A 23,400-nucleotide genomic window follows, 5' to 3' on the forward strand; every position below is an offset into this window, starting at 1 on the left:
AATATATATATGAATATTTGAAAAATATATATATATTTTTTTTTTCATTCATATATGAATATTATGAATATTTGCTAACCCTTTTTTTAAGTTTGGAATAATACGAAATACAAACATACCGTCTGCCGACTGGGTAAATAATGCATAATCTGGGTTAACTATCTCACTGGATAAGATATCAAACCATTCGCGTACCACACCTTGACCCTGCATGTCAAATGGATAACATATAGTATGGTAAGCAGAACAATCAATCATATAAATAGCTTAACAATTGAGTTTAAGTGTACTATTAAATTGCAAGTTAAATTTAATAATAGTTCCATTACTGTAACAATATTATTTATGTGTATATTTTAAAGCATTTTCTAAGGCAGTTTGCAATATTTTACCCACCATGCCTTCTTCTCCATGGAAACGTACAGCAATCCCCTGCTTTAACTTTGCACAATTTGCTTTAGAGACAACTTCACAGCTACTCCTAAAAATAGAATCTAAATATGAAATATTAATTAATTTTGTAGTCTTAATCTCATAACAACAAAAATTGTATACATTTGTAGGTGCATTTTCTCCTGGTCATGCGATACCTCTGTGAACCAAGAGGATGTCATTTTCATTGACTGGCCTGTGTACCATGTCTGAATCCGGCTGTCCCGAATGCAAGTGTTCATAGAACCATTCACAGCGATCTTTAAATGGCTGCAAAAGAGATGACATGTGCAATGTATTAGTCATTCTTGAGGCTGATAATGAACCATTAAGTTAAATGCACTTTAAATATTAAGCTCCAATGAGGGACTCTAATAATAAGCAATTAGTAGCCAATATGCATGCATTTTAACAAGATTTCACAAAGGGAGTAAGAGTAAAACCAAGCACATATCTTACTAATAAAAATACTCAAAGCACATTTTCTATAGCTCATTTTTGCATTTGGAAAAGAAGACCCTTGACAATTTAAAGCTTATGTCCAGACACTTTGAATGTTATATCTGTAATTGAATACATTTGCAACCAATTAGTTCACTTTCAAGTTCAACAAAGCTTACAATAATGGATTCTTATGAACAAAGTTTTCTTTGAAGCAACCCTTCACATCCTCACTTAGCATATTACACACAAACATCCTTCTGTCATTTTTCATCCCCAATTTCATAACCAATAGTATCTGACAATTAGAGGACCTCACTGAATAAGCAATTAAAAAGATATTTGTAAACAAAAACTGCTAACAAAAAAGCCTTATTTTATTCTACTTTCAAGTGTGAACAATTTAATATGTTTGATTTTTGATCCAAAACTGACCTTGTTCAAACTAAAAGCACAGATATGTTTCTGTAACTAGGTCATGACACATGCATACAGGTTTGCCTTTTCTATATTCTTTCTGCCTCATGACCAGAGCTGAAAAATATTTATGCATATGCATCAGTGCATCCTAGGAAACATAGGCTATTCTCCTACATCAGTGGTTTTTAACCTATGGTCTGCAAGAAAGGACTACGATCAATCAAAAGTATAAGAATATCCACACTTACAATTCAAAGGGGTCTGCACCTCCATTCCAAATTTTTTAGGGGTCCACAAATGAAAAAAGGTTGAAAACCACTAACATACATCATCTCAACAAATGCCTCAAATACAAGAGCACCAAAAAGGTAAAAATGTCACAGGAGCACTAGATGGTATAAATTCTAAGATGCTGGGACGTTAGTTAAACTAGTTATGCAGAGATTACTGAAAAAGGTTACTGGGATCCAGTTCCTGGCATCCAGTCTCCGGAAGGGAAAAAAGGAGTACAGAACAGGTTACAGGAAGAAACTGAGACACAGAGTAAATAACTGGTACGGTGACACTGCTGATTACTGCAAACATGGCAGCTGAATATGAAGCACAAGTTATGTAGATAAAACAAGTTTACAGCCAAGCATGCCACTATTTGGTTATAAAAGCAGTTAAACAAGCCAATTCATGGCATCTGAAAAAGTAGGCTATTGCCTACAAAAGCTTATGCTTCCCTAAACCAGTTAGTCTTTCAGGTGTCACCCTGCCCGGCCTTCTGCCTGACTTCACACTAACATAGCTAACTACCTCTCTGTAGTGCACAGAGGAATTTAATCTAGAACTTTCAAGATTTAAGATGTTTAATGAAAGAGCATTAGCCCACTGATTTTTTTAAATGTCTCCTTCAGGCAGCCATCCAATAAAGGAATGTCTCAAGAACTCACCCTTCGTCCCAAATCCCCCACTGAAAGCTCCATTTACATCACAGACTATCATGAGAATCACTGGCTTTGAAATTCAGATTTGATGTTTTAAATCCTTAGTCAGCTGATGCTTTGTTCACTATCATAAGCATGTTTTAACACTAGAAGTGGAAGGTTTTTCCTGTAAAATGCGGAAACCAAAACAATTTTTAAAATGCAAGGCCCTGGATAAAAATTATCTGACCACAGCATCGTCAAAATGATAGCAACAACAAAACATATAATTTACTGCACTTTAAAGTACTTTTGAGAGCTCTAATTCAATAACAAATAAGACCTACAAAAAGATTAGAATTCCCTAGAAATCTATACCAAAACACAACCCTTTTTCAGCAGGCACTAGTTGAACTGATCAGATGGTTTCCTCTTTTTGACTATGAATATTTAATTTAATATAATCTCAGTATTTTAGAAGATTTTGCTGAGAGCAAAACCTGACACACAGGTCTGCTTTTCCTTTACTGATCATCCATCAGGCTGAATACAATACACCTTTACTTCATACATAGGACAAAATATGGAGCTTTGCTAAATAAAATCTGGAATGGATTGAAAATCAACCAATGAATGAAAAAATCCTCAGAAATTTATCCCACCCTGAAAAATTACTTGAATAACTAGAAAAAAGGGTTAAACATTCTCTTCAAGTCTACATACAAACTGCCTAATACTGTGGACAGTAGAGGACAGGGGGAGTCCTCTATACCTATAAACCCTCCATATATGAATTTTTTCAACAAGACTACAAATTAGCAGGTCTCAGGGACACCATCCACTGCTTCTTCAGATTTCATAGATTCATAGACATTAGGGCTGGAAGGGACCTTGAAGATCATCAAGTCCAGCCCTCTGTCCCAGGGGCAGGAAGTCAGCTAGGGTCCAAGGATCCCAGCAAGATAAGCATCCAAATGTTTCCTGAATGAGTCCAGAGTAGTTGCCTGCACCACTTCTGGAGGGAGTCTATTCCAGTCCCTGGGGGCTCAGACAGTAAAGGATTTTTTCCTTATGTTCAGCCTAAAATGGTCAGATTTCAGAAAATCTTTACAAAGAAACTTGTCTCAAAAGACGAACAATTAATTTTGTTTTTTTAAATGTAGGAGGTATTTCCAATGAGGAAGAAGCAAAGCTATGACTACTACTGGTGATAAGTGAAAGGCTTCCTAATAAAGATGTCCCTTGTTCAAATTTGTTTCTATTTGCTGAAGAACAAAATTCTCTCCATAAGCCACCTGTTGCCCACCAGCAATCCTTGGATAATAATGACCATTTTGCAGCAGATGCTCATTTACGCATGGGCATTATGTCAACATGGGAAGTTATTACCGGATAGTTATTCAGCTTTAAATTGGAATCCTATCTTAATTAGATCCTACCTTAATCGCTTCTCAGCCTTTTGTGGCTTAAGATCAAGTGTTTACTTCCCTCTTTAGCCAAACCCTCAGAGAATTTTACCTTCAAATGGCATTTGACAGTTAGCAGGAAACAAATACAGAGAACATGCAAGATTCCTGAAAGTATGAATAAGGCAAGCTGCAAGAGAATTATAATTCAAAGACGAATGCAAAGTATTGCACAGCTCTGTACCACAGATATTTGGCCACAATTCTCCTAAAATACAAATCAATAAGGTATATGTATAAGGTCAAAGGCAGAGCTGTACAGAGATCCCCCAAACTAGTTCTGTGCATTGGAAGCAAAAGTAATATAACTATGTTAGTGTGATACTGTCAACTGATACCCAAGAAGCAAAACATGGCTGTACTGCTACTGGTTCTGGAAGGAGAGCTAGCTTGGGATGTGCACCTGCAGGAAGCTGCCTTGCATCATATAGAAATGCCTTAGCTTTAAAAAGGAAAGAAACAGAATTTTAAAACTCCACTTTATCAAATAATATCACGATGTATTTCTTTAAAGCTCCAACGCAGAGGTTTTCAAACTTCCTAAAGCCACAGAACCTTTTTATAGCACTTCTGCTGCTGCAGAACCCTTACCCACATCCATGGAGCCAGGAAATGCAGCCTGGCATTGGGGATGCACTGCCTTCAGGCCTGCTCCATTACCCCAAATCTCTTTGCAAAATCCCTGAATAACCTATTGCAGAACCCCAGGGTTTCCCAGAACAGAGTGTGAACACCACTGCTCTAATACAATTCTTACACATAACTAAATTTTATTCTACTGATACAGAGCAAAAGAAAATGAATGTTTCATTAAAGGTTTAACTAAGCTGTGCTTAACATTTACCTGGGCTTTTATAATGTGCATAAATCTGGACATCAGTTCAGGACACTCAAGAAGAAAATGGAAGTGGTCAAAAATGATTTTAGGATTTCTGAAAGAAAAAAAAAGTGTTTTAAAATTAGAATGTCATTGGTAAAAAATATAAACAACTAATGAAACATTCTAGTGACAGAACTGAACATACCTAAAATACATTTTAAAAAATGGCACAGTGAGTACAGAACATTTTAAAAAAAACTCAAAAACACCACCATAGCGTAAAGTGTGTTTTCTTGACACACTGCCCCAAATAGTGAATTTTACCTCATCTTTTATTTTAGAGAAGCAAGAGGGGTTCTCTAAAGAATATGTAAGGTTGTGAGCTGAGTAGTCCTTGGAGGATTCCGTGGGAAGAGCCAAATGCTGGCATAATGCTTAAGCTAGATTTTGCATTTCTTTTAAAGTTCCTTTTGTGAGAAAAACAAACTTCAGAAAGGGGGTAAATTTTGACCTCTAGCCTCTGTTTGGAAGAGTAAGGAAAAAGACCTGCTCACAAACCAAAAGCCTGATTTCCATCTTAACATATTTGGAGATCTGAAACATAAACCATACTTGTTTACATAAAGAGAACAGCCTCATGTAAGCCTCAGTCCTGTACCTGCTTACATTCAAACATACATTGCTTAGGAGCAGGAGTAGTTCGACGGGGCTCAGTGGGACCACTGGCATGGGGAAACTGAAACAAAGTGCGAGTACCTGCCAAGATAGCACGCAGCCACATATCTCTGAATGACCATTAAATATGGTTTTCAGAGTAACGTTTGAAATAAAAACATTTAACATTTGAAGGCCTACCGGTTAACAAAACACTTCAGAACATCATCATGTTTGCAGACAAATTCTATGAAACGAGGTGAAGTCATCCTGTAATACAAGTAAATGTATGTTTCATAAAGTAGTTTTCTTCAGTTAAAGAACAAAAACAAGCAAAAACAGATGTCATATAACAAATCTAGATATGGTATAAAAATTAATATCCATAAATTTATGTAAATCAGTCCCAAAAGAGTCCAGAAATAATGGCAAGAACAAGACATATAACCTGACTGGTAACTGCTCTTCAACTTAAGAAAGCATATGATTGTGAATGGACTGCATGAGAAACCTTCTGCAGGACTTTTGCCTCTTTCAGAATGCAGGTATACACATGCATGTCCCTGTGACGTAGGCTGTAAACAGTTTTCTGTCCAATGAATGGAACATGGACTCATTCACCTCGCGCTTTTTTAAGTTGCATATGGAATGAGGAAATAACTATTAAAAAAAACCAGTACTGAAACCCTAATTAGTTTAATTTATGATTTTTTTTTTTAATAAAAGGAGGGTGGGAAAAAGACTGAAAAAAAGGAATCCCTTATATAGAATGATAGTGCTATTTAGCAAATTTATTATCCTGCATACTTGCATAATGAGCGACCAAATTTTCTAACCTGTCTAGCAGCAAACCAAAATCTTGACAACAAACGTTTTCAATATAAGTGCCTCAGAATCAATGATCTATCCACAGTGCCCACTGCAAATAATAACTAGGAATGACTTTCTTCTGGAGCCACTTTTAAACTGCCTAGAAGCCACATGCGACTTGCAAGCCACTATGTGGCCATCCCAATATATAGTGGGGCAAAACATGCTGCAGAGCCAGGTTTTATTCCAAAGGACTTGTGTTCATCAAGCACTGAATTAGCTCATATGGCTCTCAAAGCGTGCAGGAGCTCCTAAAAGTTTTGACAATGCTCTTTTCTGTGATTTTTCAGACCACTAGGAGGCACAAGTCTAACAAATTACTCCTGTTACTACACTGATTGAGACAGAAGTTTATATATTACACAAATTACTAAAATAGAGATCCAATTATACATGTGTCTTTTTTTGACAAAAGATACTAAACGCTCCCCACCCAACTCATCAAAAATGTTAAGATTTTAATTTATATCTCCAAAAGCAAAGCTATTTAACACAGAAGGTGAATTAAATATTTACTGAAATATAAGTCTGATGCAATGCCATTGGCATGATTTATTTCCTCCCAACTAAATTCAGAAATGTATTTTCCTTCCAAAAGCAGGTGACAGTAAATGTCTAAAGCTGGATATGGAACTGTGTTCTTTATACTATTTTAGATGTCTATCAGCTCTTACAGAGAAAAACTAAATCCTGCATTCTCAATTTGCCAAGTAAGGAAATGTATTTAAATGAATGTTTTTAAAGATAAGTCTATACCATTTGCATATTCAGTAATTTATTAACAATGGGGACCAGTTACACTTTCCTGTAATCATAATTTTCATTTACAGCTGGAACACCATCTTTAAAGCAACCTAGGAAGGAAGTTAAATATATTTTCCAAAATAAACTGAATATATTATAAGGGTGGGAAACTAAAGATTAGTTGTTGTTGTACGTAAAAGGACATTATGCCTAGTAAGTATCTGGGTGCCAAATAACCAAATGTGCCTGTTATCCAAGAGGCATCTTTGCCTGGGTGGGCAAAGACGCACCTCCTGTCGCATCCACATCTCAGATTAACCATGCCACCCCTCCCCTCGTGTCAGTGTGCCAGGGGAAAAGGGAGGGGGGGGCTCCGCGCAGGCTGCTTTACCTCATGCAGGCTGCTTTCCCCCGGACTGTGGGATTCGACAAAACCGGAAGTCCCACTTTCAGCTTCCCTTTTGCCACGTCAACCGGTGTCAACCATCATGCCACTTAATAGAGCATGTCGGTTAATAAAGTGCTGGTTAACGCGGCTTTTACTGTACTTGCATCTGAAATTTGATCAGACTTTTAATTTGCTGGGAATATCCCTAAATTCAATTCTTGAGTTACATCAATTGCTTTTTTCACTGTTACTACTGTGTATATTTCTATGAAAGTGGAAACATTTTTAAACTGTTTTGTGTGCATGTCAAGCACTTTTCATAAAGCTATAAAACCTATACACGATAACTTTGCAGGGGGGACTGGGGAGGAAATCAAAGCAGCCCTAGTTCAAGCTCTCCTATATCATCCTAATGTACAACACCCTCCAAGGTTCTGCTTCTTGGTGGAATCAAGTAGCATATTTTTCAGGAAAGTTCAAATCTGGAGACCCATGAAAATTTAATTACAGTGGAGATACTTATTTATGGAGGTACTGGATTGGTACCATCAACGTGGTTTCCATGAACTACTGGAATGGATGTCACATGCTACAAACTTGTATCTGCCAATTTAAGACTGAATTCAAAGTGACTGCACTCCAGTGACCTACAGTTGAAAAGCATCATATCTTATTACAATACTCAGCAATAATAGTCAGGTGAGTTTGGCTTCCACTATCTATTTTTAAATTAAATGACAGTTCTACATGTGGTTTTCTAGATATCACAGTTACTATGGTAGTTGGAGAAAATGTCAAATTAGGCACAACTTCAGCTGCTTTGGCTGCTTATTCTTCACATGAATTCCAAGACGTCAAATTAGTATTTTTCTGCAAACATCCCATGTGGTTAAGACAAACCGAAAGAAAAAAAAAACCCTAGACAGTCAATATGAACAGAACTGCAATCACATGATTAAGGAAAATAGGCTGCATTGTCTAGAGGTAGGTGTCATTAGAGCAGGGGAAAAAAAAAACATTCCAATAATTGAACTAGTGAAAGCACTAGGAAGTGATCTCTTGGTTGTCATTAGTTTAAGCTGGTCAGCATTAATGTTTTCCCAGGAAAGTATAGATGTTTAAAAAAAAATAATAGTTCAGGTAACAAGCAGAATTCTTCTTACCCCTGAGGCATCTGACAGGAGCAGCACATATAAAATGCCTGAATGACAGCACTTAGCCTGTTTGCTGTCATGGAGATAACATCCTGGCAATCAGCACAAGCTTCCTGCTTCCCGGCAGCATCATATGCTTTAGAATCCCTTGCGTCAATGGATAGCTTTTCTCCACTCTCAGTTCCAGCAGTGTCAAAGGAAGGCGTAGGCGTAGCATCCTGCTGCTCTGGCCCTTTTTGCTTTAGTAAGATGGAAGTAATGTTGGTAGAGTCTCTTTTGTTCTTCATCAATTCTGTAGCGATCAGAACAAGCCATTCATCTAATGAGTGCCACAGTAATTCCAGGGGCTGCAATGAACAAAGAGGTAACAAAAACATAATTGGGCATTTTTATGAATGTTTGCAATGGGGATAGCATGCAACTGATAAAATACATAAATACAACATTAGTTCCATGCACGTAATTAAACTGCTACATCAAATTCTAATAAGTCATCTTAGAAATGAGAACAAGTATATGTTCATGTAAATTATTTTTATATATCCAAAAGGCATTTAGAAAATTACATAAAATTAAATAAAAAGTGAAGTACAATCTATCAATTCAGCACAGTAAACAAAAGCCTTTTTTTTTTAATCTCTGCTTTTAGTGAAGTGGTTCTCAACCAGGGTGCCATGACACTGTAGGGTGCCATAAAATACTTTTAAGGGTGCTGCAGGGTGTTGTGCAATATTAACAGTATTAGGCATACAAACACCTCCAAAATTCACAAGATAAATCCAGATTTCAGAGAAGAATCCATAGTGTCAAAAACATTCAGACCTGCTGTGGTGTTTCTGAGTTCTTAGCAACAGAAGAATTATTCTACTGTCCCTGTCTTCCCCCTCACCCCCTTCTCCCTGCAGCCTTGGGCCCGCATCTCCCTTCCCCATCTGCCCCCCAATCTCCCTCCTACCCCACTATTCCCCGACTCAGGATCTGCCCTCCTCCCCACACTTGTGTAGCCTCTGCCTACTCCAGCAGGCTCCAGCCGGAGGCACAAAGCACAGCCCCAGCCTGGTCCAGTAGCAGCAAGTGCTGACAGTACATTGCTGCTACAGAGTTGGGCTGGGGATGTTCTTTATGCCCCAGGCTGGAGCACAGGCAAGCAAAGATATGCTGAGGAGGGGCAAGAGCCGGGGGTGAAGTTGAGGATAGGGCAAAGGGACACAAGGCCATTGGGGACAGAAAGATGCAGGGGGTGCAGAGGTGGCGAGACACAGGCAGCAGCCTAGAGTCAGAGCCAGGGCTGCAGTAGTTACCCGCCACTTCCCCTACCCCTCTCCCCGCCTGGCCACTTCGTACTCAATTTCAAGACAAGGGAGTTTTTACGTGCTGTGTTAAACTAGACCATCAGTTAACAGGAATACCTTAAGCTTAACAAGTTCTGTAAATTCAGTCCACAACTAACATATATATGCAACTCATATTAAATACTTAGTAATTAGGGGTGCACCGACAGATTTTTGGGGCCAATACCGATATCCAATACTGAAGGAGGCATGTTGGCTGATACCAATCCGATTTCCAATACAGCTGCCTCCAGCTGGTAAATCCAGTGTGCTGGAAAGGGAGGTAAGGGGTGTGGGGGGAGCAGATCAACATCCCCCCACAGTGAGGGAGGGGGCAGGCACTGCCCAGGTGGGGCAGCAGGGGCAGAGCTGCAGCTTGGGAGGGCATGGAGGGGGTGCTCCCAGACCTGCACAGGGCAGGGCAGGCGGTGAGAGGATTCTGCATCCACCCCGAATTTCACCACAGCTCAGCTCCCAGCACTGCCACTGCCAACCACCCAGAACTGCTCCAGCTCAATGCCCTGTCTCTACTCACGCGCCAGGAAGAGCCAGGGCTGTGCTGGGCAGCTGGCTGTGGCACTACTGGAAGCAGAGGCGAAATTTGGGGTGGATGCAGCATCCTCCCAGGGCTGCTGGAGCCCACTCCAAGCCCAGCCCGCACCGAGAAGAGCCCCACGCAGCCCCGGCTGCAGCCCACCCCTCCCCACACAGATCTGGTGGCACAAGCCACCCCCCCGCAGGGTGCAAGCAGTGGTGGGAGCTGCCCCCCCCCACGCCCACCCTGCCCAGGCAGCGCCTGTCCCTGCACCCTCCCTCACCGCAGGGGGCGTTGATCTGCTCCCCAACCCACACGCCTTCCTCCACACCAGACTTACCAGCTGGAGGCAGCTCTCCACGCTGCCTGACTGCTGCTGCGCACAGCACACGCATTTTATCAGCCAAATTATCAGCGCCATCAGGCTGATATCCGACACAGCCAGTTTTTATTTTGGTATCGATCCAATATCGGACCAATGTATCGGTACACCTCTAGTACATGGGGTACAAACCTCCTTCCAGCTATGAACACAGCACATAATACAAGTCTACCCCTTTAGAATGTTAAATCTTTATTCTGCACCCTGATACTCAAGAAATTACGGAGGTTACTTCCCAACAGAAATTTACCACAGGTTTGGCAGAAGTCCAGGCTGGGCCTCAAAAGCTGATAGAGGGTTTACTTAACAGACACTATGATTTGAGAACTGAACTCCTAATGAACGATAGACACCTCTTGAATACAAACATGTTATCACATGTATCAGGTCATTCCCACACTTTAAAGCATTATTTATAGGAGTATTTAAAGAATGGATGTGGACTCAGATTTCCCTCCCTGAATTTTTTTAGTACTCCATTTCTAAAGCTTGCTCTTCTTCCTCCTGTTTCCCTACTTATCACACCAGTAACTGGATGGTGCTTCTTTGGGGTTACCTCAACTGAGTGTGCCAACGTAGGTACCATTTTCTCCCCAGCTGCATCTGACATAAGATCAAAAAAGGTTGGCTTCCCTACAAAGATGCACAATCAAACTTTACCACAACATAATGTAAACAAAGGTTCTAATTTAAAACAAGATGTATTGAATGTACAAAAAAAATATGAAAAAAACCCAGATTCACCAAGACTAAGACAGGCATTTCCTGGAATACCCTTATTTTTTTCTCATGTCTTCCTCTAAACCTTTCAGATGTTAAGCTTGTGAGACTCCTTTCTCTGCTGGTGTCTGAGTACTCTTCTTTTAATTCCCACTATGCCTTATAGATATATGCATCTGACTTGCCATACTAAATGATTTCCATTTTTCAACTCAGTATCTCTCAGGATCTTAATTAAATTCAAGGGATGTACTCAATGTCATGATTAGACAGTTTCAATTATTGTTTTGCTAGTATAGCTTTTTAACTTGGCATTTTATATACATATTCCTGCCATCCTCATTCAATGCTGTCCATATTTTATTCTAGCAACAATGAGCACGCCTAGGCAGGTTAGCTGTCTGGACATCTTCAACCAAGACAAAGCTAAGGTACCAGCTTAGTAAAAATGAAGGCTGTCATATTTTTTTAAATTATTCTAATGGTTAATTTGATTTCAGTAAAGGTTCCTTTTCCCCTTTGTTATACCATCTAAAAACAACTTTCCTTGATTCAGGCATCAATGTTATTAAATGCCAAAGACAGCCCACTATTGTGTATATTTCTATTAAATATATTCACCTTCACTCTCCACTAGTCTAGGAAAAAAGTGGTGCACAGCCTAGGCACCAACAATCAAATTTATGTCCCCAACTTCAGCACACAACAACACATACTTTGTATTGACTGTGAAATACAACATGGCATAAGATACCTGTTTTTTCCCAAATAGAAGTTTCTACAACTACCTTTCCCAGAGGGCAGTTAACTGCTTTATCCTATGAAGAATGTATCTGCTATAAAATGAATCTTACAAAGAATGAAGTAGGCTGTTGTAACACCCATGATCAAAGCTCTTCGCAGGTCCTAAAAGGAGCACAACATTCAAGTCTTTTGCATTTGTTCCCTCTTCTTCTGTGTTTTGTATTTGCAAAGCCCCAATTGGTCTGCAAATCAACTACTTAAGAGACTACTATCAACTACTTAAGAAACTACTAATACTTCTGTAACAAAGTCAGAACATTTTGGCCTCTATCCCTTAGAACCGAACTCTAAGATCAATGGCAGCACTTTAAGCTAAGGATAAGGAAGAGTCAAAATCAATTCATAGGGAGAACCCAAAAGTTTCTTGGGATTCCAGTAACACAAATACTCCAAGTCCAAAAGGGACAGACACACTGTTTGCAACATATAACCTTAGGATTTTTAATTCAGCACTCTCTCTTGCTAGGGCAGACTAAACCCTTTCCTCTAATTTATATTTAACCCCTTGAAAAGTGGAGGTCAGTTAATCTTAAAGTACTAAAGAGACCAAGCAAAATCCAAGGAAGAATTATTCCTTCTAATTTTAAGATTTTAATTATAGATAAATTTCATTAAACCCCCAAGCAAAAAAAAAAAATCATGAACATTCGGAGTTGTCGATTAATCAAAAACCTATGACATCATCTACTTAAATATATTTTGATCATTTCTTTGGAAAGTGTAGATTGGTCGTACATCCTTTATAAAGCGTGTATCAGTGTACTTTCAGAAAATAGTGTCAACTGTGTAATATAAGCTTTACATATTACACACTGCTACTAAATTTAGCTGAAAAGAATGGTAATTGAGTGTGTAAAACAAATATGGGATGAAATGTTTAGCAACATTCAGCTACATATCAAAATATTCAACTGAAGTAGGATTTCATTTAAGAAGAGAGTATAATAGCATTAGCAATATTTTTGCAAAAAAAATCTCATATTTTCCAACACAGCTCATAAAGAAAAAAGGATGGAGATCAAGCTAAGTAAAAATTTAATCAGCAATTTCTGAAACACCACATTTATGGATTTTAAATGAATGCCTGTCTCCATCCAAATGAGCCTGAAAAAAATCACAAGTAAAAATAGTAATGATCACCTAGTAAAAGATATGTACTACTCTCAGTTCCAAACATTAAAAAAAGTAAAAATTAAAAATGTCTCTGAAAAGTTGTCTGTCTAACTACTTAAATAGATGTGCATGGGTAAATGTTTGTCTCCTTTCAGTTAGTAAAAGCTGCCAATTTAATGTAAAAACTACCAAGGTGTTTTAGTAGTTACCAATTAATGAAAATTTAAAGTAGTAGAAAGGTAAAGCAAAATTAAAGTATATAATTTGGTTTTTGACAATTGTTGATTTAATTCATGACAAAAGTCATGATTCACCCTGCTTCTAACTATATTACTATCAAGAATTAAATAACCTATTTTAAAACCAGGTTTTAAAATATTACCAAGAAATATCTTTTTAAATTATAGAATTTATTTCCTTGTTTCAGCAGAAGCTGTTCAACAAAATAAAATAAACTAATACTTAACCCTTACAAAGTGTGAGACTGAATATCCAGTTTTGGGACTGCTGTATCCCTGTTAATGTATTAATCTTGCATCATACATATACTACTTAATGCTAAAATGACATGCACATCAAAGAAAATACAACTGACAGACTTTTTTTTTAAAACAGCTGTTTTAAAAGGAAGGCACTGAGTCAACAGCAAATTGAAATGCTGTACAAAACAAACTATCATACATGTAGCATGCATGTAATAATATACCTTCAAAGTGTTTTTGTTTGTTTGTTTGTTTTTTTACAAACCAGTAGCTACAGCAAAGGTTTAAAGGCAGCAGTGAAGCTAATTAATTAATTGAATATGAATATTCTTAAATAATACTGCCTCTGGAAAATGATTAAAAGTAAAAATAACTCATAGATTAAGAACTGACTTAAAACCGCAACTACTTCAAGAAGTTAGATCAAATAAAACAATAAAACTTGAATTGCTTCCAAATATTAACTTAGAATTACAGATACTGAATCTACCGTGTTTCTTATTTTAGAGCATGGCTGTCCAACTGCCAGCCCACGTGCCACAAGAGGCCTGCAAGGGGTTAAACTGTAGCCCTGGGTTCCCTCCCACACAGCTTCTGTTGCCCTCTATTGCTCCACCTGTAGCAGCAGGCAGGAACTCCAGGCTCCCCATCCCTCTGGTTTTCCCATCCTCCCACTACCCCTGCTCCAGGGAGCAGGACAGTACAGCATGGCAGTCTTCAGGGTGCCCGTGGTCAAGGGTGCCCAAGTGGTGAGCGTACGGAAACTTGCTTCAGAAGGGCTAAGAATGAGTTGGGGTGCACGGTGCAGTGGGGAGATATAGGGAGCAGCAGAGAGGAGGGTGCCTGGTGCAGTGGGTGGGCAGCAGCAGGGAGGCATGTGGTACAGCAGAGGGGCCAAGAAGGCGGTGCAGTGGGAAGGTTCCTAGGCAAGGAGTGCAACAGGGGAGAAAGGAGGCAGGAAGGAAGAGGAGAAGGTGGTAGAACATGAGGTCCCCAAGACCCATGGTCCCCACCACACTGGTGCAGCCTTTACTATGGATTCAGGGAAATGTGGCCCCCAGTCACTTAGAAGTTGGACAGCTCTGTTTTAAAACACTGAGAATACTCATAAATACTACTAAAACAGAAAGAAAAGCTATTATTCCACAAAAATAGCTTGGTAATTATAGAATCATAGAAAACTTGAGCTGGAAAGGACCTCAGGAGGACATCTAGTCCAACCCCCTGCTCAAAGCAGGACCATCCCCAACTAAAGACTTTTGTCATCCCAAACAATGCTTTGTGTAGCTGGGTCTTAAAAACTTCTAAGGACGGAGATTCCACCACCTCTCTGGGTAACCTGTTCCAGTGCTTTACTACCCTCCTCATGAGGAAGTTTTTCTTAATATCTAACCTAAACTTCCCTTGCTCCCACTTGAGACAATTACTCCTTGTTCTGTTATCTTCCACCACTGAGAACAGTCTAGAGTTCTATCCTCTTTGCAACCACTCTTCAGGTAGTTAAAGGCTGCTATTAAATCCCCTCTCACTCTTTTCCTCTCCAGATTAAATAAGCCCAGTTCCCTCAGCCTCTCCTCATAAGTCATGGACCCCAGCCCTCTAACCATTTTTGTTGCTCTCTGCTGGACTCTCTCCAATTTGTCCATATCCTTTCTGTAGTAGGGGGCCCAAAACTATTTAGCCTCACCAGCGCCAAGTAGAGGGGAAGAAACTCTTCCCTCAATCTGCTGACAATGCTCCTACTAATGCAGTTCATTTTGCCCTTAGCCTGTTTCAAGAGGCACACCATTGGTTCATATTCAGCTTATTGTCCACTGTAACCCCCCCAGGTCCTTTTCTGCAGAGCTGCTCTTAGCCAGTCAGTCGCAGCCTGGACCAGTGCATGGGATTGTTCCGTCCTAAGAGCAGGACTTTTTTGCACTTGACCTTATTAAACTTCATGAGATTTCTTTTGGTCCAATCCTCCAATTTGTCTAGGTCTCTCTGAACGCATGCCCTACCCTTCAACATATCTGCTATTCCACCCAGCTTGGTGTCAACCACAAACTTGTTGAGGGTCCCATCTTCCTGATCACTGATGAAGACATTGAACAAAACTGGCCACATGACTGAACCCTACAGCACTCAGGCTGGCAACTAGATCAGGCCATTGATTAATACCCTGCGAGCCCAACGATCCATCCATTCTATCTTACAGTCCATTCATCCAACCGATACTTCCTTAGCTTGCTTAAGAGAATGTTGCAGGAGACCATATCAAAGTCTTGCTAAAGCCAAGGTATAAAAGCATTTATATGCCTTATAAATGATATATTAGAGAATATAAAGAACAAGAAGAATGAGATGAGATGTAAGCCATGGTTAAACAGAGCTCATGTAAAAATCATTAGACAAAAAGCAAAGAGATGCATATAACTTAAAAATGAGTAGTGTAATCAAATAAACTTACTTCCTGTTCATGAGATGTCTGATTAATGAATAAATGCTTTGTGAAATTTATCACTTTCATGTCTATCTTCCTAACAACATCATATACTTTTCTGACCTTGAACACCTGACTTCTTGGAGTTTTATTTCCATTGTAGCCCATGTCATTTCCATTATTGGGAGAGGATGGGCCAATGCGAAAGACATGACAAAATATCCTCACGATCCTTAAGAGACTCTTCATTTGAGCTTCATAATTACTTGACAAGCTGGGGGAAAAAATGGAATATTTAAGTATTCTTTCAACATTTTTTTTTAAATGATGCTATTTAAAGACACTTTTCTTTACATGTTAGGATTCAGATCACCAAGGGTTACATCTCTCTGATGTACATTGACAAGAAAAAAACTATGTGCCTAACAAACATGAATATACCCCTTATCCACACACCCACCCACAAGATTAAGCACACAGGCTATAGGCTTTATTGCACAGGTCTACACATATTTAGCATGAGTAATTGAATGCAAAATAGTAAACAGAAGTTCTTTTGTGTTCATCTCTAATGAATCATAAGAAATTAAATTTGTAGACAATACAGGAGTAGTTCTACAACAAGGCCTTAAAACACCACTAACCATAGATCAGGATGACTCAGAGACATTTTCTCATCCAAAAATGAAAATACCTTTCAGTCTGCTGCTAGAACTGTGATAAATATATATCTTACTAGAGTCTAGTACAGTGGTTCTCAGCTGGTTACCATGGTGCTGTTACTGCCATGGCCAGGTGGAATGGCCCCACAAGCTTGTGCACAGCCAGAACAAGAAGGGCTGCCACAAAAGCAAATGCTCTTGCCTGTATTAGGGTTATCTGATAAACCTATACCAGAAGGGAACGCTCAGTCCTGCTACAGCCCTTCCTGGTCGAAGGTCTCTTTCTCTTCCTGGAAACGGTCATGCAGGGCAGGTGGAACTGTTCCATGCACCTACGTTTCCACGAGAAACATGGGGGTCTTGCAGACAATGAAGAGCTGTGGCAAGAGTAGGAACTTCTGCCTGGTTTAGGCTTATCTGACTGTGCATGAGACACAAGGGGCAGCAGTATCCCAGACAGGAACTACTAAGGTAAACAGAAACATCACAGCAGGGATTCTCAACTGGGGTGCCAAATTTTAGAAGTTATGGAGTGGTGCCCTGAATCTAAAAAGGATGAGAACCAAAAAATAAATAATACCATGTGCTAAATACATTTGTCTATCAATTTTTATACCTGCTGGATAATCCAAATTATTCTTATGTCTGAACACGTTGGATAATTATTTCTATTGCTGAAGCAGCCAGCAAATGGTTCTTTAAATAAATAAAAAGGAAACCTCCTCCCCCCAAAAACTCTAGTACCATCCTCAGTACATTCATTAAGAGCCATCTGCCTTCTTCAACTCATTAAAATGATAGAAATTATACCATGTCTTCAAAAAATAAATAAATAAATGTGTTGCATAGCATACTAAGTCACGTATACTGTCCCACGCAGTATTACTGGTAAATGTAAAAGTTATTAATTATAACTCTTACTGAATAAAAATAGTTTAATACCCGTGTATCTAAATGAGACAGCACTCATCTAGACTCACCATCTAGGTGCAGTAAGTGTCCCTGCAACATCTGGAAAATTAATGTAAAATCTAGATGGTCATAACTTAATTAATTAATTGACAAGTAGCACTGACTAGAGGTCTGCAATGTGATCAGGACGCTACCAGATGCAATGGAACCTGCTGACATGCTAATGCAGGGACAGGCAATTATTTGGGTGGAGGGCCACTTACTGAGTTTTAGCAAGCCATTGAGGGCCACATGATAGGCAGTCAGAGGCAGACAAATAATAAATTTTCTAAATTTTTTAGGGGCCCCGTGGGCCAAATAGGATGGCCTAGCGGGCCGCATCCGGCGCCCGGGCTGTATTTTGCCCACCCCTGTGCTAATGGGAAGTAGAAAAGTATATTCTGTTGTAAGCAAAGCAGAATCAGATACAAAAAAATTTCAACTTGCGAAAATTAGTAGGAATAGACTTCATAGACTTATTTATGACAACCAAAGTATGCCCCAGAATAGTATTAAGTTGGATTCTGGTTGTAGCAGGTAGGAATAGAATAAAATGCAAGGAAGAAAGAACACACACATGCGCACCCTCAAAAAAAGATTTGTATAAGCCAGTTCAGAAGAGGTATAAAATACCCTGCCATGGCAATAGCCTTGCTATACAAAACTCTAGTACGAAGTCAGTCAAGTTCAGCCCGTTTTCTGTGAAAGGGTCTTTCATCCAAAAGTTCTCAAAGTCTGATAAAAGAGTTGAAAACTGAAGAGCCTGTAAGTCACTAATCTTAAGCAACTGCAAGACGTTATTATTTTACCACTATTGATAAGTTTCAAATCTGACATTACAGGCTGTGAATTATGCATGCCCAGTACAGAAGTTCTTCACTCTGAAAAGCCTTGGAGGGTATTGCACAATTAAGTTATTGAACTGTTTATTAACAGGGTTATAACACAGTCAGATTCCACCTATGCAGGTGAGACCAAATAATGCCGTGCAACAATAATGCCCCCACAAAAATATAATATTCTTTCAAGCAGATTTGCAGAAGCATCCCAAATTTATGCTTTAGCAGAATGCTAAACTGTTTGTGATTTTTTTCATTGTAGAGGCACTGGCTGGCATTTTGCATATTTGGAGACTTGGAGACCTAAAATATGGCTAGCAATTGTATGCTTAATTTGGCATTCAGCCAAGTCTAGGATTTTTTAAATACTTAGATTCATATTTGTCTGCAATACAAAACACAAAATCAATGCATAAATGTGCTATATTTAAACTGGTTCCAATTTGTGCTAAAACTTGATTTCCCTGCGTACTTTGAAAGCAAAAGGTTCCAGACATGACAGTCAACAGTATGGGCAATTTGTACGTTTTCTTTAAGAAAGGAACCATAAAAGAAACTTCACTTCTTAGACTGCCTTTTAAAATAAAATAAGTATTTAAAGTACTTTGGAAATATGTAAGTAGGTTTTAAATTTGCACCTTATTAGATGAGCTCACATCTTCCTTCCTCTTATTTACCTCTCGCAAACATAAGAAACTAATTGAATTTTTTGAGAAAAACATAATATCAAATGTTGATTACACTGTAGTTTTTAGTTCCAATCTCTTTATGTTCCAGGTTGAGAATGCTTTTAGAAAGAATATGATCAATTCTCAGGAAGAATTAATGCTGGGATAATGCCAGCTTAATGGACTCAAAACTAGAGTTCCAGCTAGTCCTCACTCTGTACCCCATTACTATGAAACATTTCTTTAACACAAGTGATAAAGAAAAGCAGTTTTTACGCAACTTGAATTTTTAAAACATCAATGCTTTCTGCAGTGCTCCAACAGCAAAACAACCTCTCTTTTACAAGAAGTCCAATTATACTAGTATAAGTAAGCTCTACATACCTATAAGCTCCCAATACTTCACTCAAATATGGAAGGGTCAAAACTCCATCCAAAGCCTAGGTGATTCATCATATTAGCATGGTTAAGGCATCAAAACCAGCCATCTTTGACCCTCCCCCCACTCAGTCTGAATGACCAGATACCCATTTGCAGCTGACTTCAGACTTCCACTAAAAATTGCCTCAAGTGATGCCTGAACTAACAACTTTGGATCTGTGGTAGGACATCATAACCACTCCTCTACTACACCCCCTATTATAAGCAAGTACTGTACTCCACATTTTATTCTCAATCCCTTTGTGAGGTTAAGACAATTAATCATTTTACATAACAGGATGAAAACACAGAGGCCACATCCAGACAAGCGCAGCCATGCAGTACGTGATGCCACAGACCTGTCTGAAGCACCACACATTCAGGTATTTGGGAGGCGTGACCTTGGAAAATCCCAGGTTCAAAAAAAATAAAATAACTCCCATGCAGAAAAAGCAGCAGCATGCACTGCCCAAAACCAGAGCCTGGCCTGCCAGAGCCATGTTCTGGCTACTGGCCAGGCTCCTAGCTGCAGGAGCAACACAGCTTCAGCACCCCGAGGCCCCCAGAATTCCAGAGAGGGCTGCTGGGGCCAGCACAGTTGCTGGTCCCAGCCTCCCCTACCCCACCTAATCTACTGCGCAACAGAGGGCATATGGCGCAGGTGTTCCCCAGGGACAAGAAGCAGCCACACAAAGTGTGCGGCTGCTTCTTGTCCCCGGGGAAATAAACTTCTGCACTCATGTGGACACAGCAAGAGTGAATAAACAATTTGCCCAGGTCACACAAAAAGACTGTGGCCAAAAACTGTATCCATATATAACCACTAACAAACTTTACTGAAGGATAGAGATGGACTACAACGAAGAAAAGTAGGAAGCTGAGCTTTTGAATCTATTTACAGCATTATAGCAAGTTTGAGATATAAAACTTAAGATCTAAAATTAATTTTATGAAACTATAGGAGTATAAAAGAAAACCTTGTATCCTTTGTTACCTTAGCAGAAATCTGATCCATCTGTGATTTTACCATTTTACATATTGGAGTATTTGTGAGCATCCCACAAGTTTGGAGACCTAATCCTATCCTAAACCGAGGACATGGATACATGTACATTTGGAACCCTTTCAAAAGGGAAATGTTCCAAAAGAGCATCAGCTTGTACATACCGGGCACATCTATACCTGCAATTAATGTGCATGAATAAACCCCAGAGCTTATTACTTTAGAGTTTTTTTGCTCCTGGGCACAACATTTAAACATGCACCCGTGAGCAAAAAAAACCAAACTTGAATATATTGCTCCGGAGTGCATTCATGCTCAGCACATTGAGGCTGGCTGGAGCAGCTTCAGCTGGCAGTAGCCAAGGACTGCTCTGACTGGGCTCAATGTGCTGCAGAGGGGCTGCCGGGGGCATGACGGTGCTTCAGCACAGGGTAGGTGGCCCGTGCACTGAAGCAATGTAGTGCCTCAGCCAGCTGCTGCACACACAAAAAAAATTTCCAAAGCAGGCTAGCACTTGTTTTTTTACAAGTACTAGCTTGCTCCGGAGTTTATTAGTTTTGCGCACCCTAATAGGGGCATACATGTAGACATGAAAACGTTTACTGTGAAGCTAATTAGGCAGCTCTGCAGTAAACATTTCATGTAGACACCCTAATTGCTGTGTGTGAAGGCGGCAAGAATGATTCAAATGTAGCAAAACTGTTCCGACATTAAACTGGATGAAGCAACATTAAAGTTAAAGCAATGTTATTACATGTGAATTGTTCCCTGCTTGTTCACACATAACAGCTGCGGCCCTTCTGAAAACTTTCCCCTTTTGAAAGAGTTGCAAATGTACAAGTATCCAACCCTAACAGTGATGGTTTCTTCTATGCTCATGTTAGAAGGCTAGGAGGTTGGAGGTTTTGTTTCATTTTTCAAAAAAGCTTTATCTTTGCAATACAAAACACAAAATTAAAATTTATTTCATTTAAATCTGAGATTTTTTTTAAACAATATTAATATTTATCTATTAAAGCAAAACCATGTCAAAAGAGAAGACAACAAATAAGTCTGTGGAAGAATGAGTTACATGGGGAGTTCTGACAAGCTACCTGGAAGTTGGATCTATACTCAACATAACTGGCATAAAGTCATTTTGCTGGGTGTGAGCTTATCCCAGACTGTCAGAGAAATACTCAAGAATTTCTTTCCTTTTCTTGAGACTGATAATCTCTCCAATTAACACCCTGTCACTAAACCTTCCCTTCTCTTTTCCAGAAAGCTATCATGAAGCAATTCTATCCGTTAGCATCTTCTACGTCTCCAAAATGATTCAAGGAAACTGTCTCACTATCATCTAAATTAGTAGATTCTGATACTGAAAGGAGTAATACCTATTTAATTTTCTCAGATACCCTAGGAGAGGCGTTTCATACCACAAATGAAGAAATTGTATGAAATGATGGTCAGTCAGTGACAAAACTTACAAGTGGGAGACGAGGTCTAAGGTATCCCAGTTACTTACAGGTATATCCCAAAATACATTACATATAAAGATTAAAAGATTTAGAATAGTAGAAAAAAAGGAATGAAATGCTGAACAGTGAAGGAAAGATCTTACAAATAGCTATAGCTACAGAAAGAAACAAAATGTACTATATCTACTCCCTGCTTCATGGTAACAACAGATACATGGAATAGGACAAGAGTCTCCAAAAAGTTCCATGTAGGCTTCTAAAGACCAAATCCACTTGGAATCAAGTCCAGTATCAAGAAGCTCGAATAACATGACAAATGAGTACACTTCTTTATGCAAGATGGCTGCACATACCAGTTTGAGCAGCACAGATGTCAGAAATGCTTTCAGGGCTGCTATAAACAAGAGAAAATGAGAGTATGAATGAGGACTTCCAGAGAAGTGGAAGTGAAACGGTGACATATCCAAAGAATAGCTATACAAGATCTAATCTGAGGTCAATCTACTCCAGTAGGAAATTGGGTTTTTTTAGCTTTTTTAAAGAGACTTAAGAGGCAAATCCCAGTGGCTGAGGCTTTCTCCAAACATAAAAAGCATGAATAACTGACATTATGTCTTCAGTCCAGTGTGACTAGAAATCTAGACTGGATAAATAAGTGGAACCAAACACATTAGTAAAAACATTTTTTTCACTATTGACTTATTTACATTTTGACACTTACCTAAGCAGTTTATGACCATTTGTTGTAGCAACTTCAGCAAGGCTTGTTAGGATCTTAAGGTATTGGCTTTCACTCTGCTGGGACAAGTGTTCTAGAACCTGCCGCAACTAGTTACATTAAAATACAGGAAATAACATGTAACCTTATTAAGTGTTACACTCTACCTAATCTATAATATATAGTTAGCAAAACTGGTAACTTCACAGAAACCGTCATTCATGGTTATATAATTTAAATGTATATAACTTCATAGGGGTGTAGGTTGTAGCTGTGTTGGTCTAAGAACATAGGCAGACAAGGTTCTTTAGGGGAATCAGATTCACCCAAAGAACCTTGTCTGCCTATGCCCTTAGACTTTTTTTTTAGTTATGAGAAAGTAAAATAAAACTAGTTTGCTATGAGAAAGTCGTGCAATGGCATCAGAAGCCTTTTTAAACTTGAGGTGTATCACATCCATTGCTTCCCATTCCAAAAAGACTGGTCACCTTGGTTAGGCATGACTTGTTTTTAATGAATCCATGTTGGCAGTCACTTATCACTTATGAATAAATACTATATTATAGGCAGACACGGTTTTTTGGGTGAAT

At 39.1% G+C, this 23,400-nt stretch overlaps 1 protein-coding gene across 4 annotated transcripts in view; it reads right to left on the reverse strand.

Annotated features, from left to right (window-relative positions):
* The window catches only part of HACE1 (HECT domain and ankyrin repeat containing E3 ubiquitin protein ligase 1), an 82,708-nt gene that overhangs the window by 34,831 nt on the left and 24,477 nt on the right, over window positions 1-23,400 (reverse strand). For 3 of the 4 annotated variants that reach the window (XM_019499907.2, XM_014608494.3, XM_059732400.1), the window contains 8 exons: window positions 22,814-22,920; window positions 16,117-16,363; window positions 8,310-8,647; window positions 5,346-5,414; window positions 4,515-4,602; window positions 591-702; window positions 397-494; window positions 120-207 (listed from right to left, as the gene is read on the reverse strand). In XM_019499907.2, coding sequence (XP_019355452.1) covers window positions 120-207; window positions 397-494; window positions 591-702; window positions 4,515-4,602; window positions 5,346-5,414; window positions 8,310-8,647; window positions 16,117-16,363; window positions 22,814-22,920 — 1,147 coding nt within the window. The remainder of the gene's footprint in view (window positions 1-119; window positions 208-396; window positions 495-590; window positions 703-4,514; window positions 4,603-5,345; window positions 5,415-8,309; window positions 8,648-16,116; window positions 16,364-22,813; window positions 22,921-23,400) is intronic. The other variant, XM_014608495.3, reaches the window with a different exon arrangement.

This window comes from Alligator mississippiensis, chromosome 1, assembly GCF_030867095.1.
Source record: "Alligator mississippiensis isolate rAllMis1 chromosome 1, rAllMis1, whole genome shotgun sequence".
NCBI lineage: Eukaryota > Metazoa > Chordata > Crocodylia > Alligatoridae > Alligator > Alligator mississippiensis.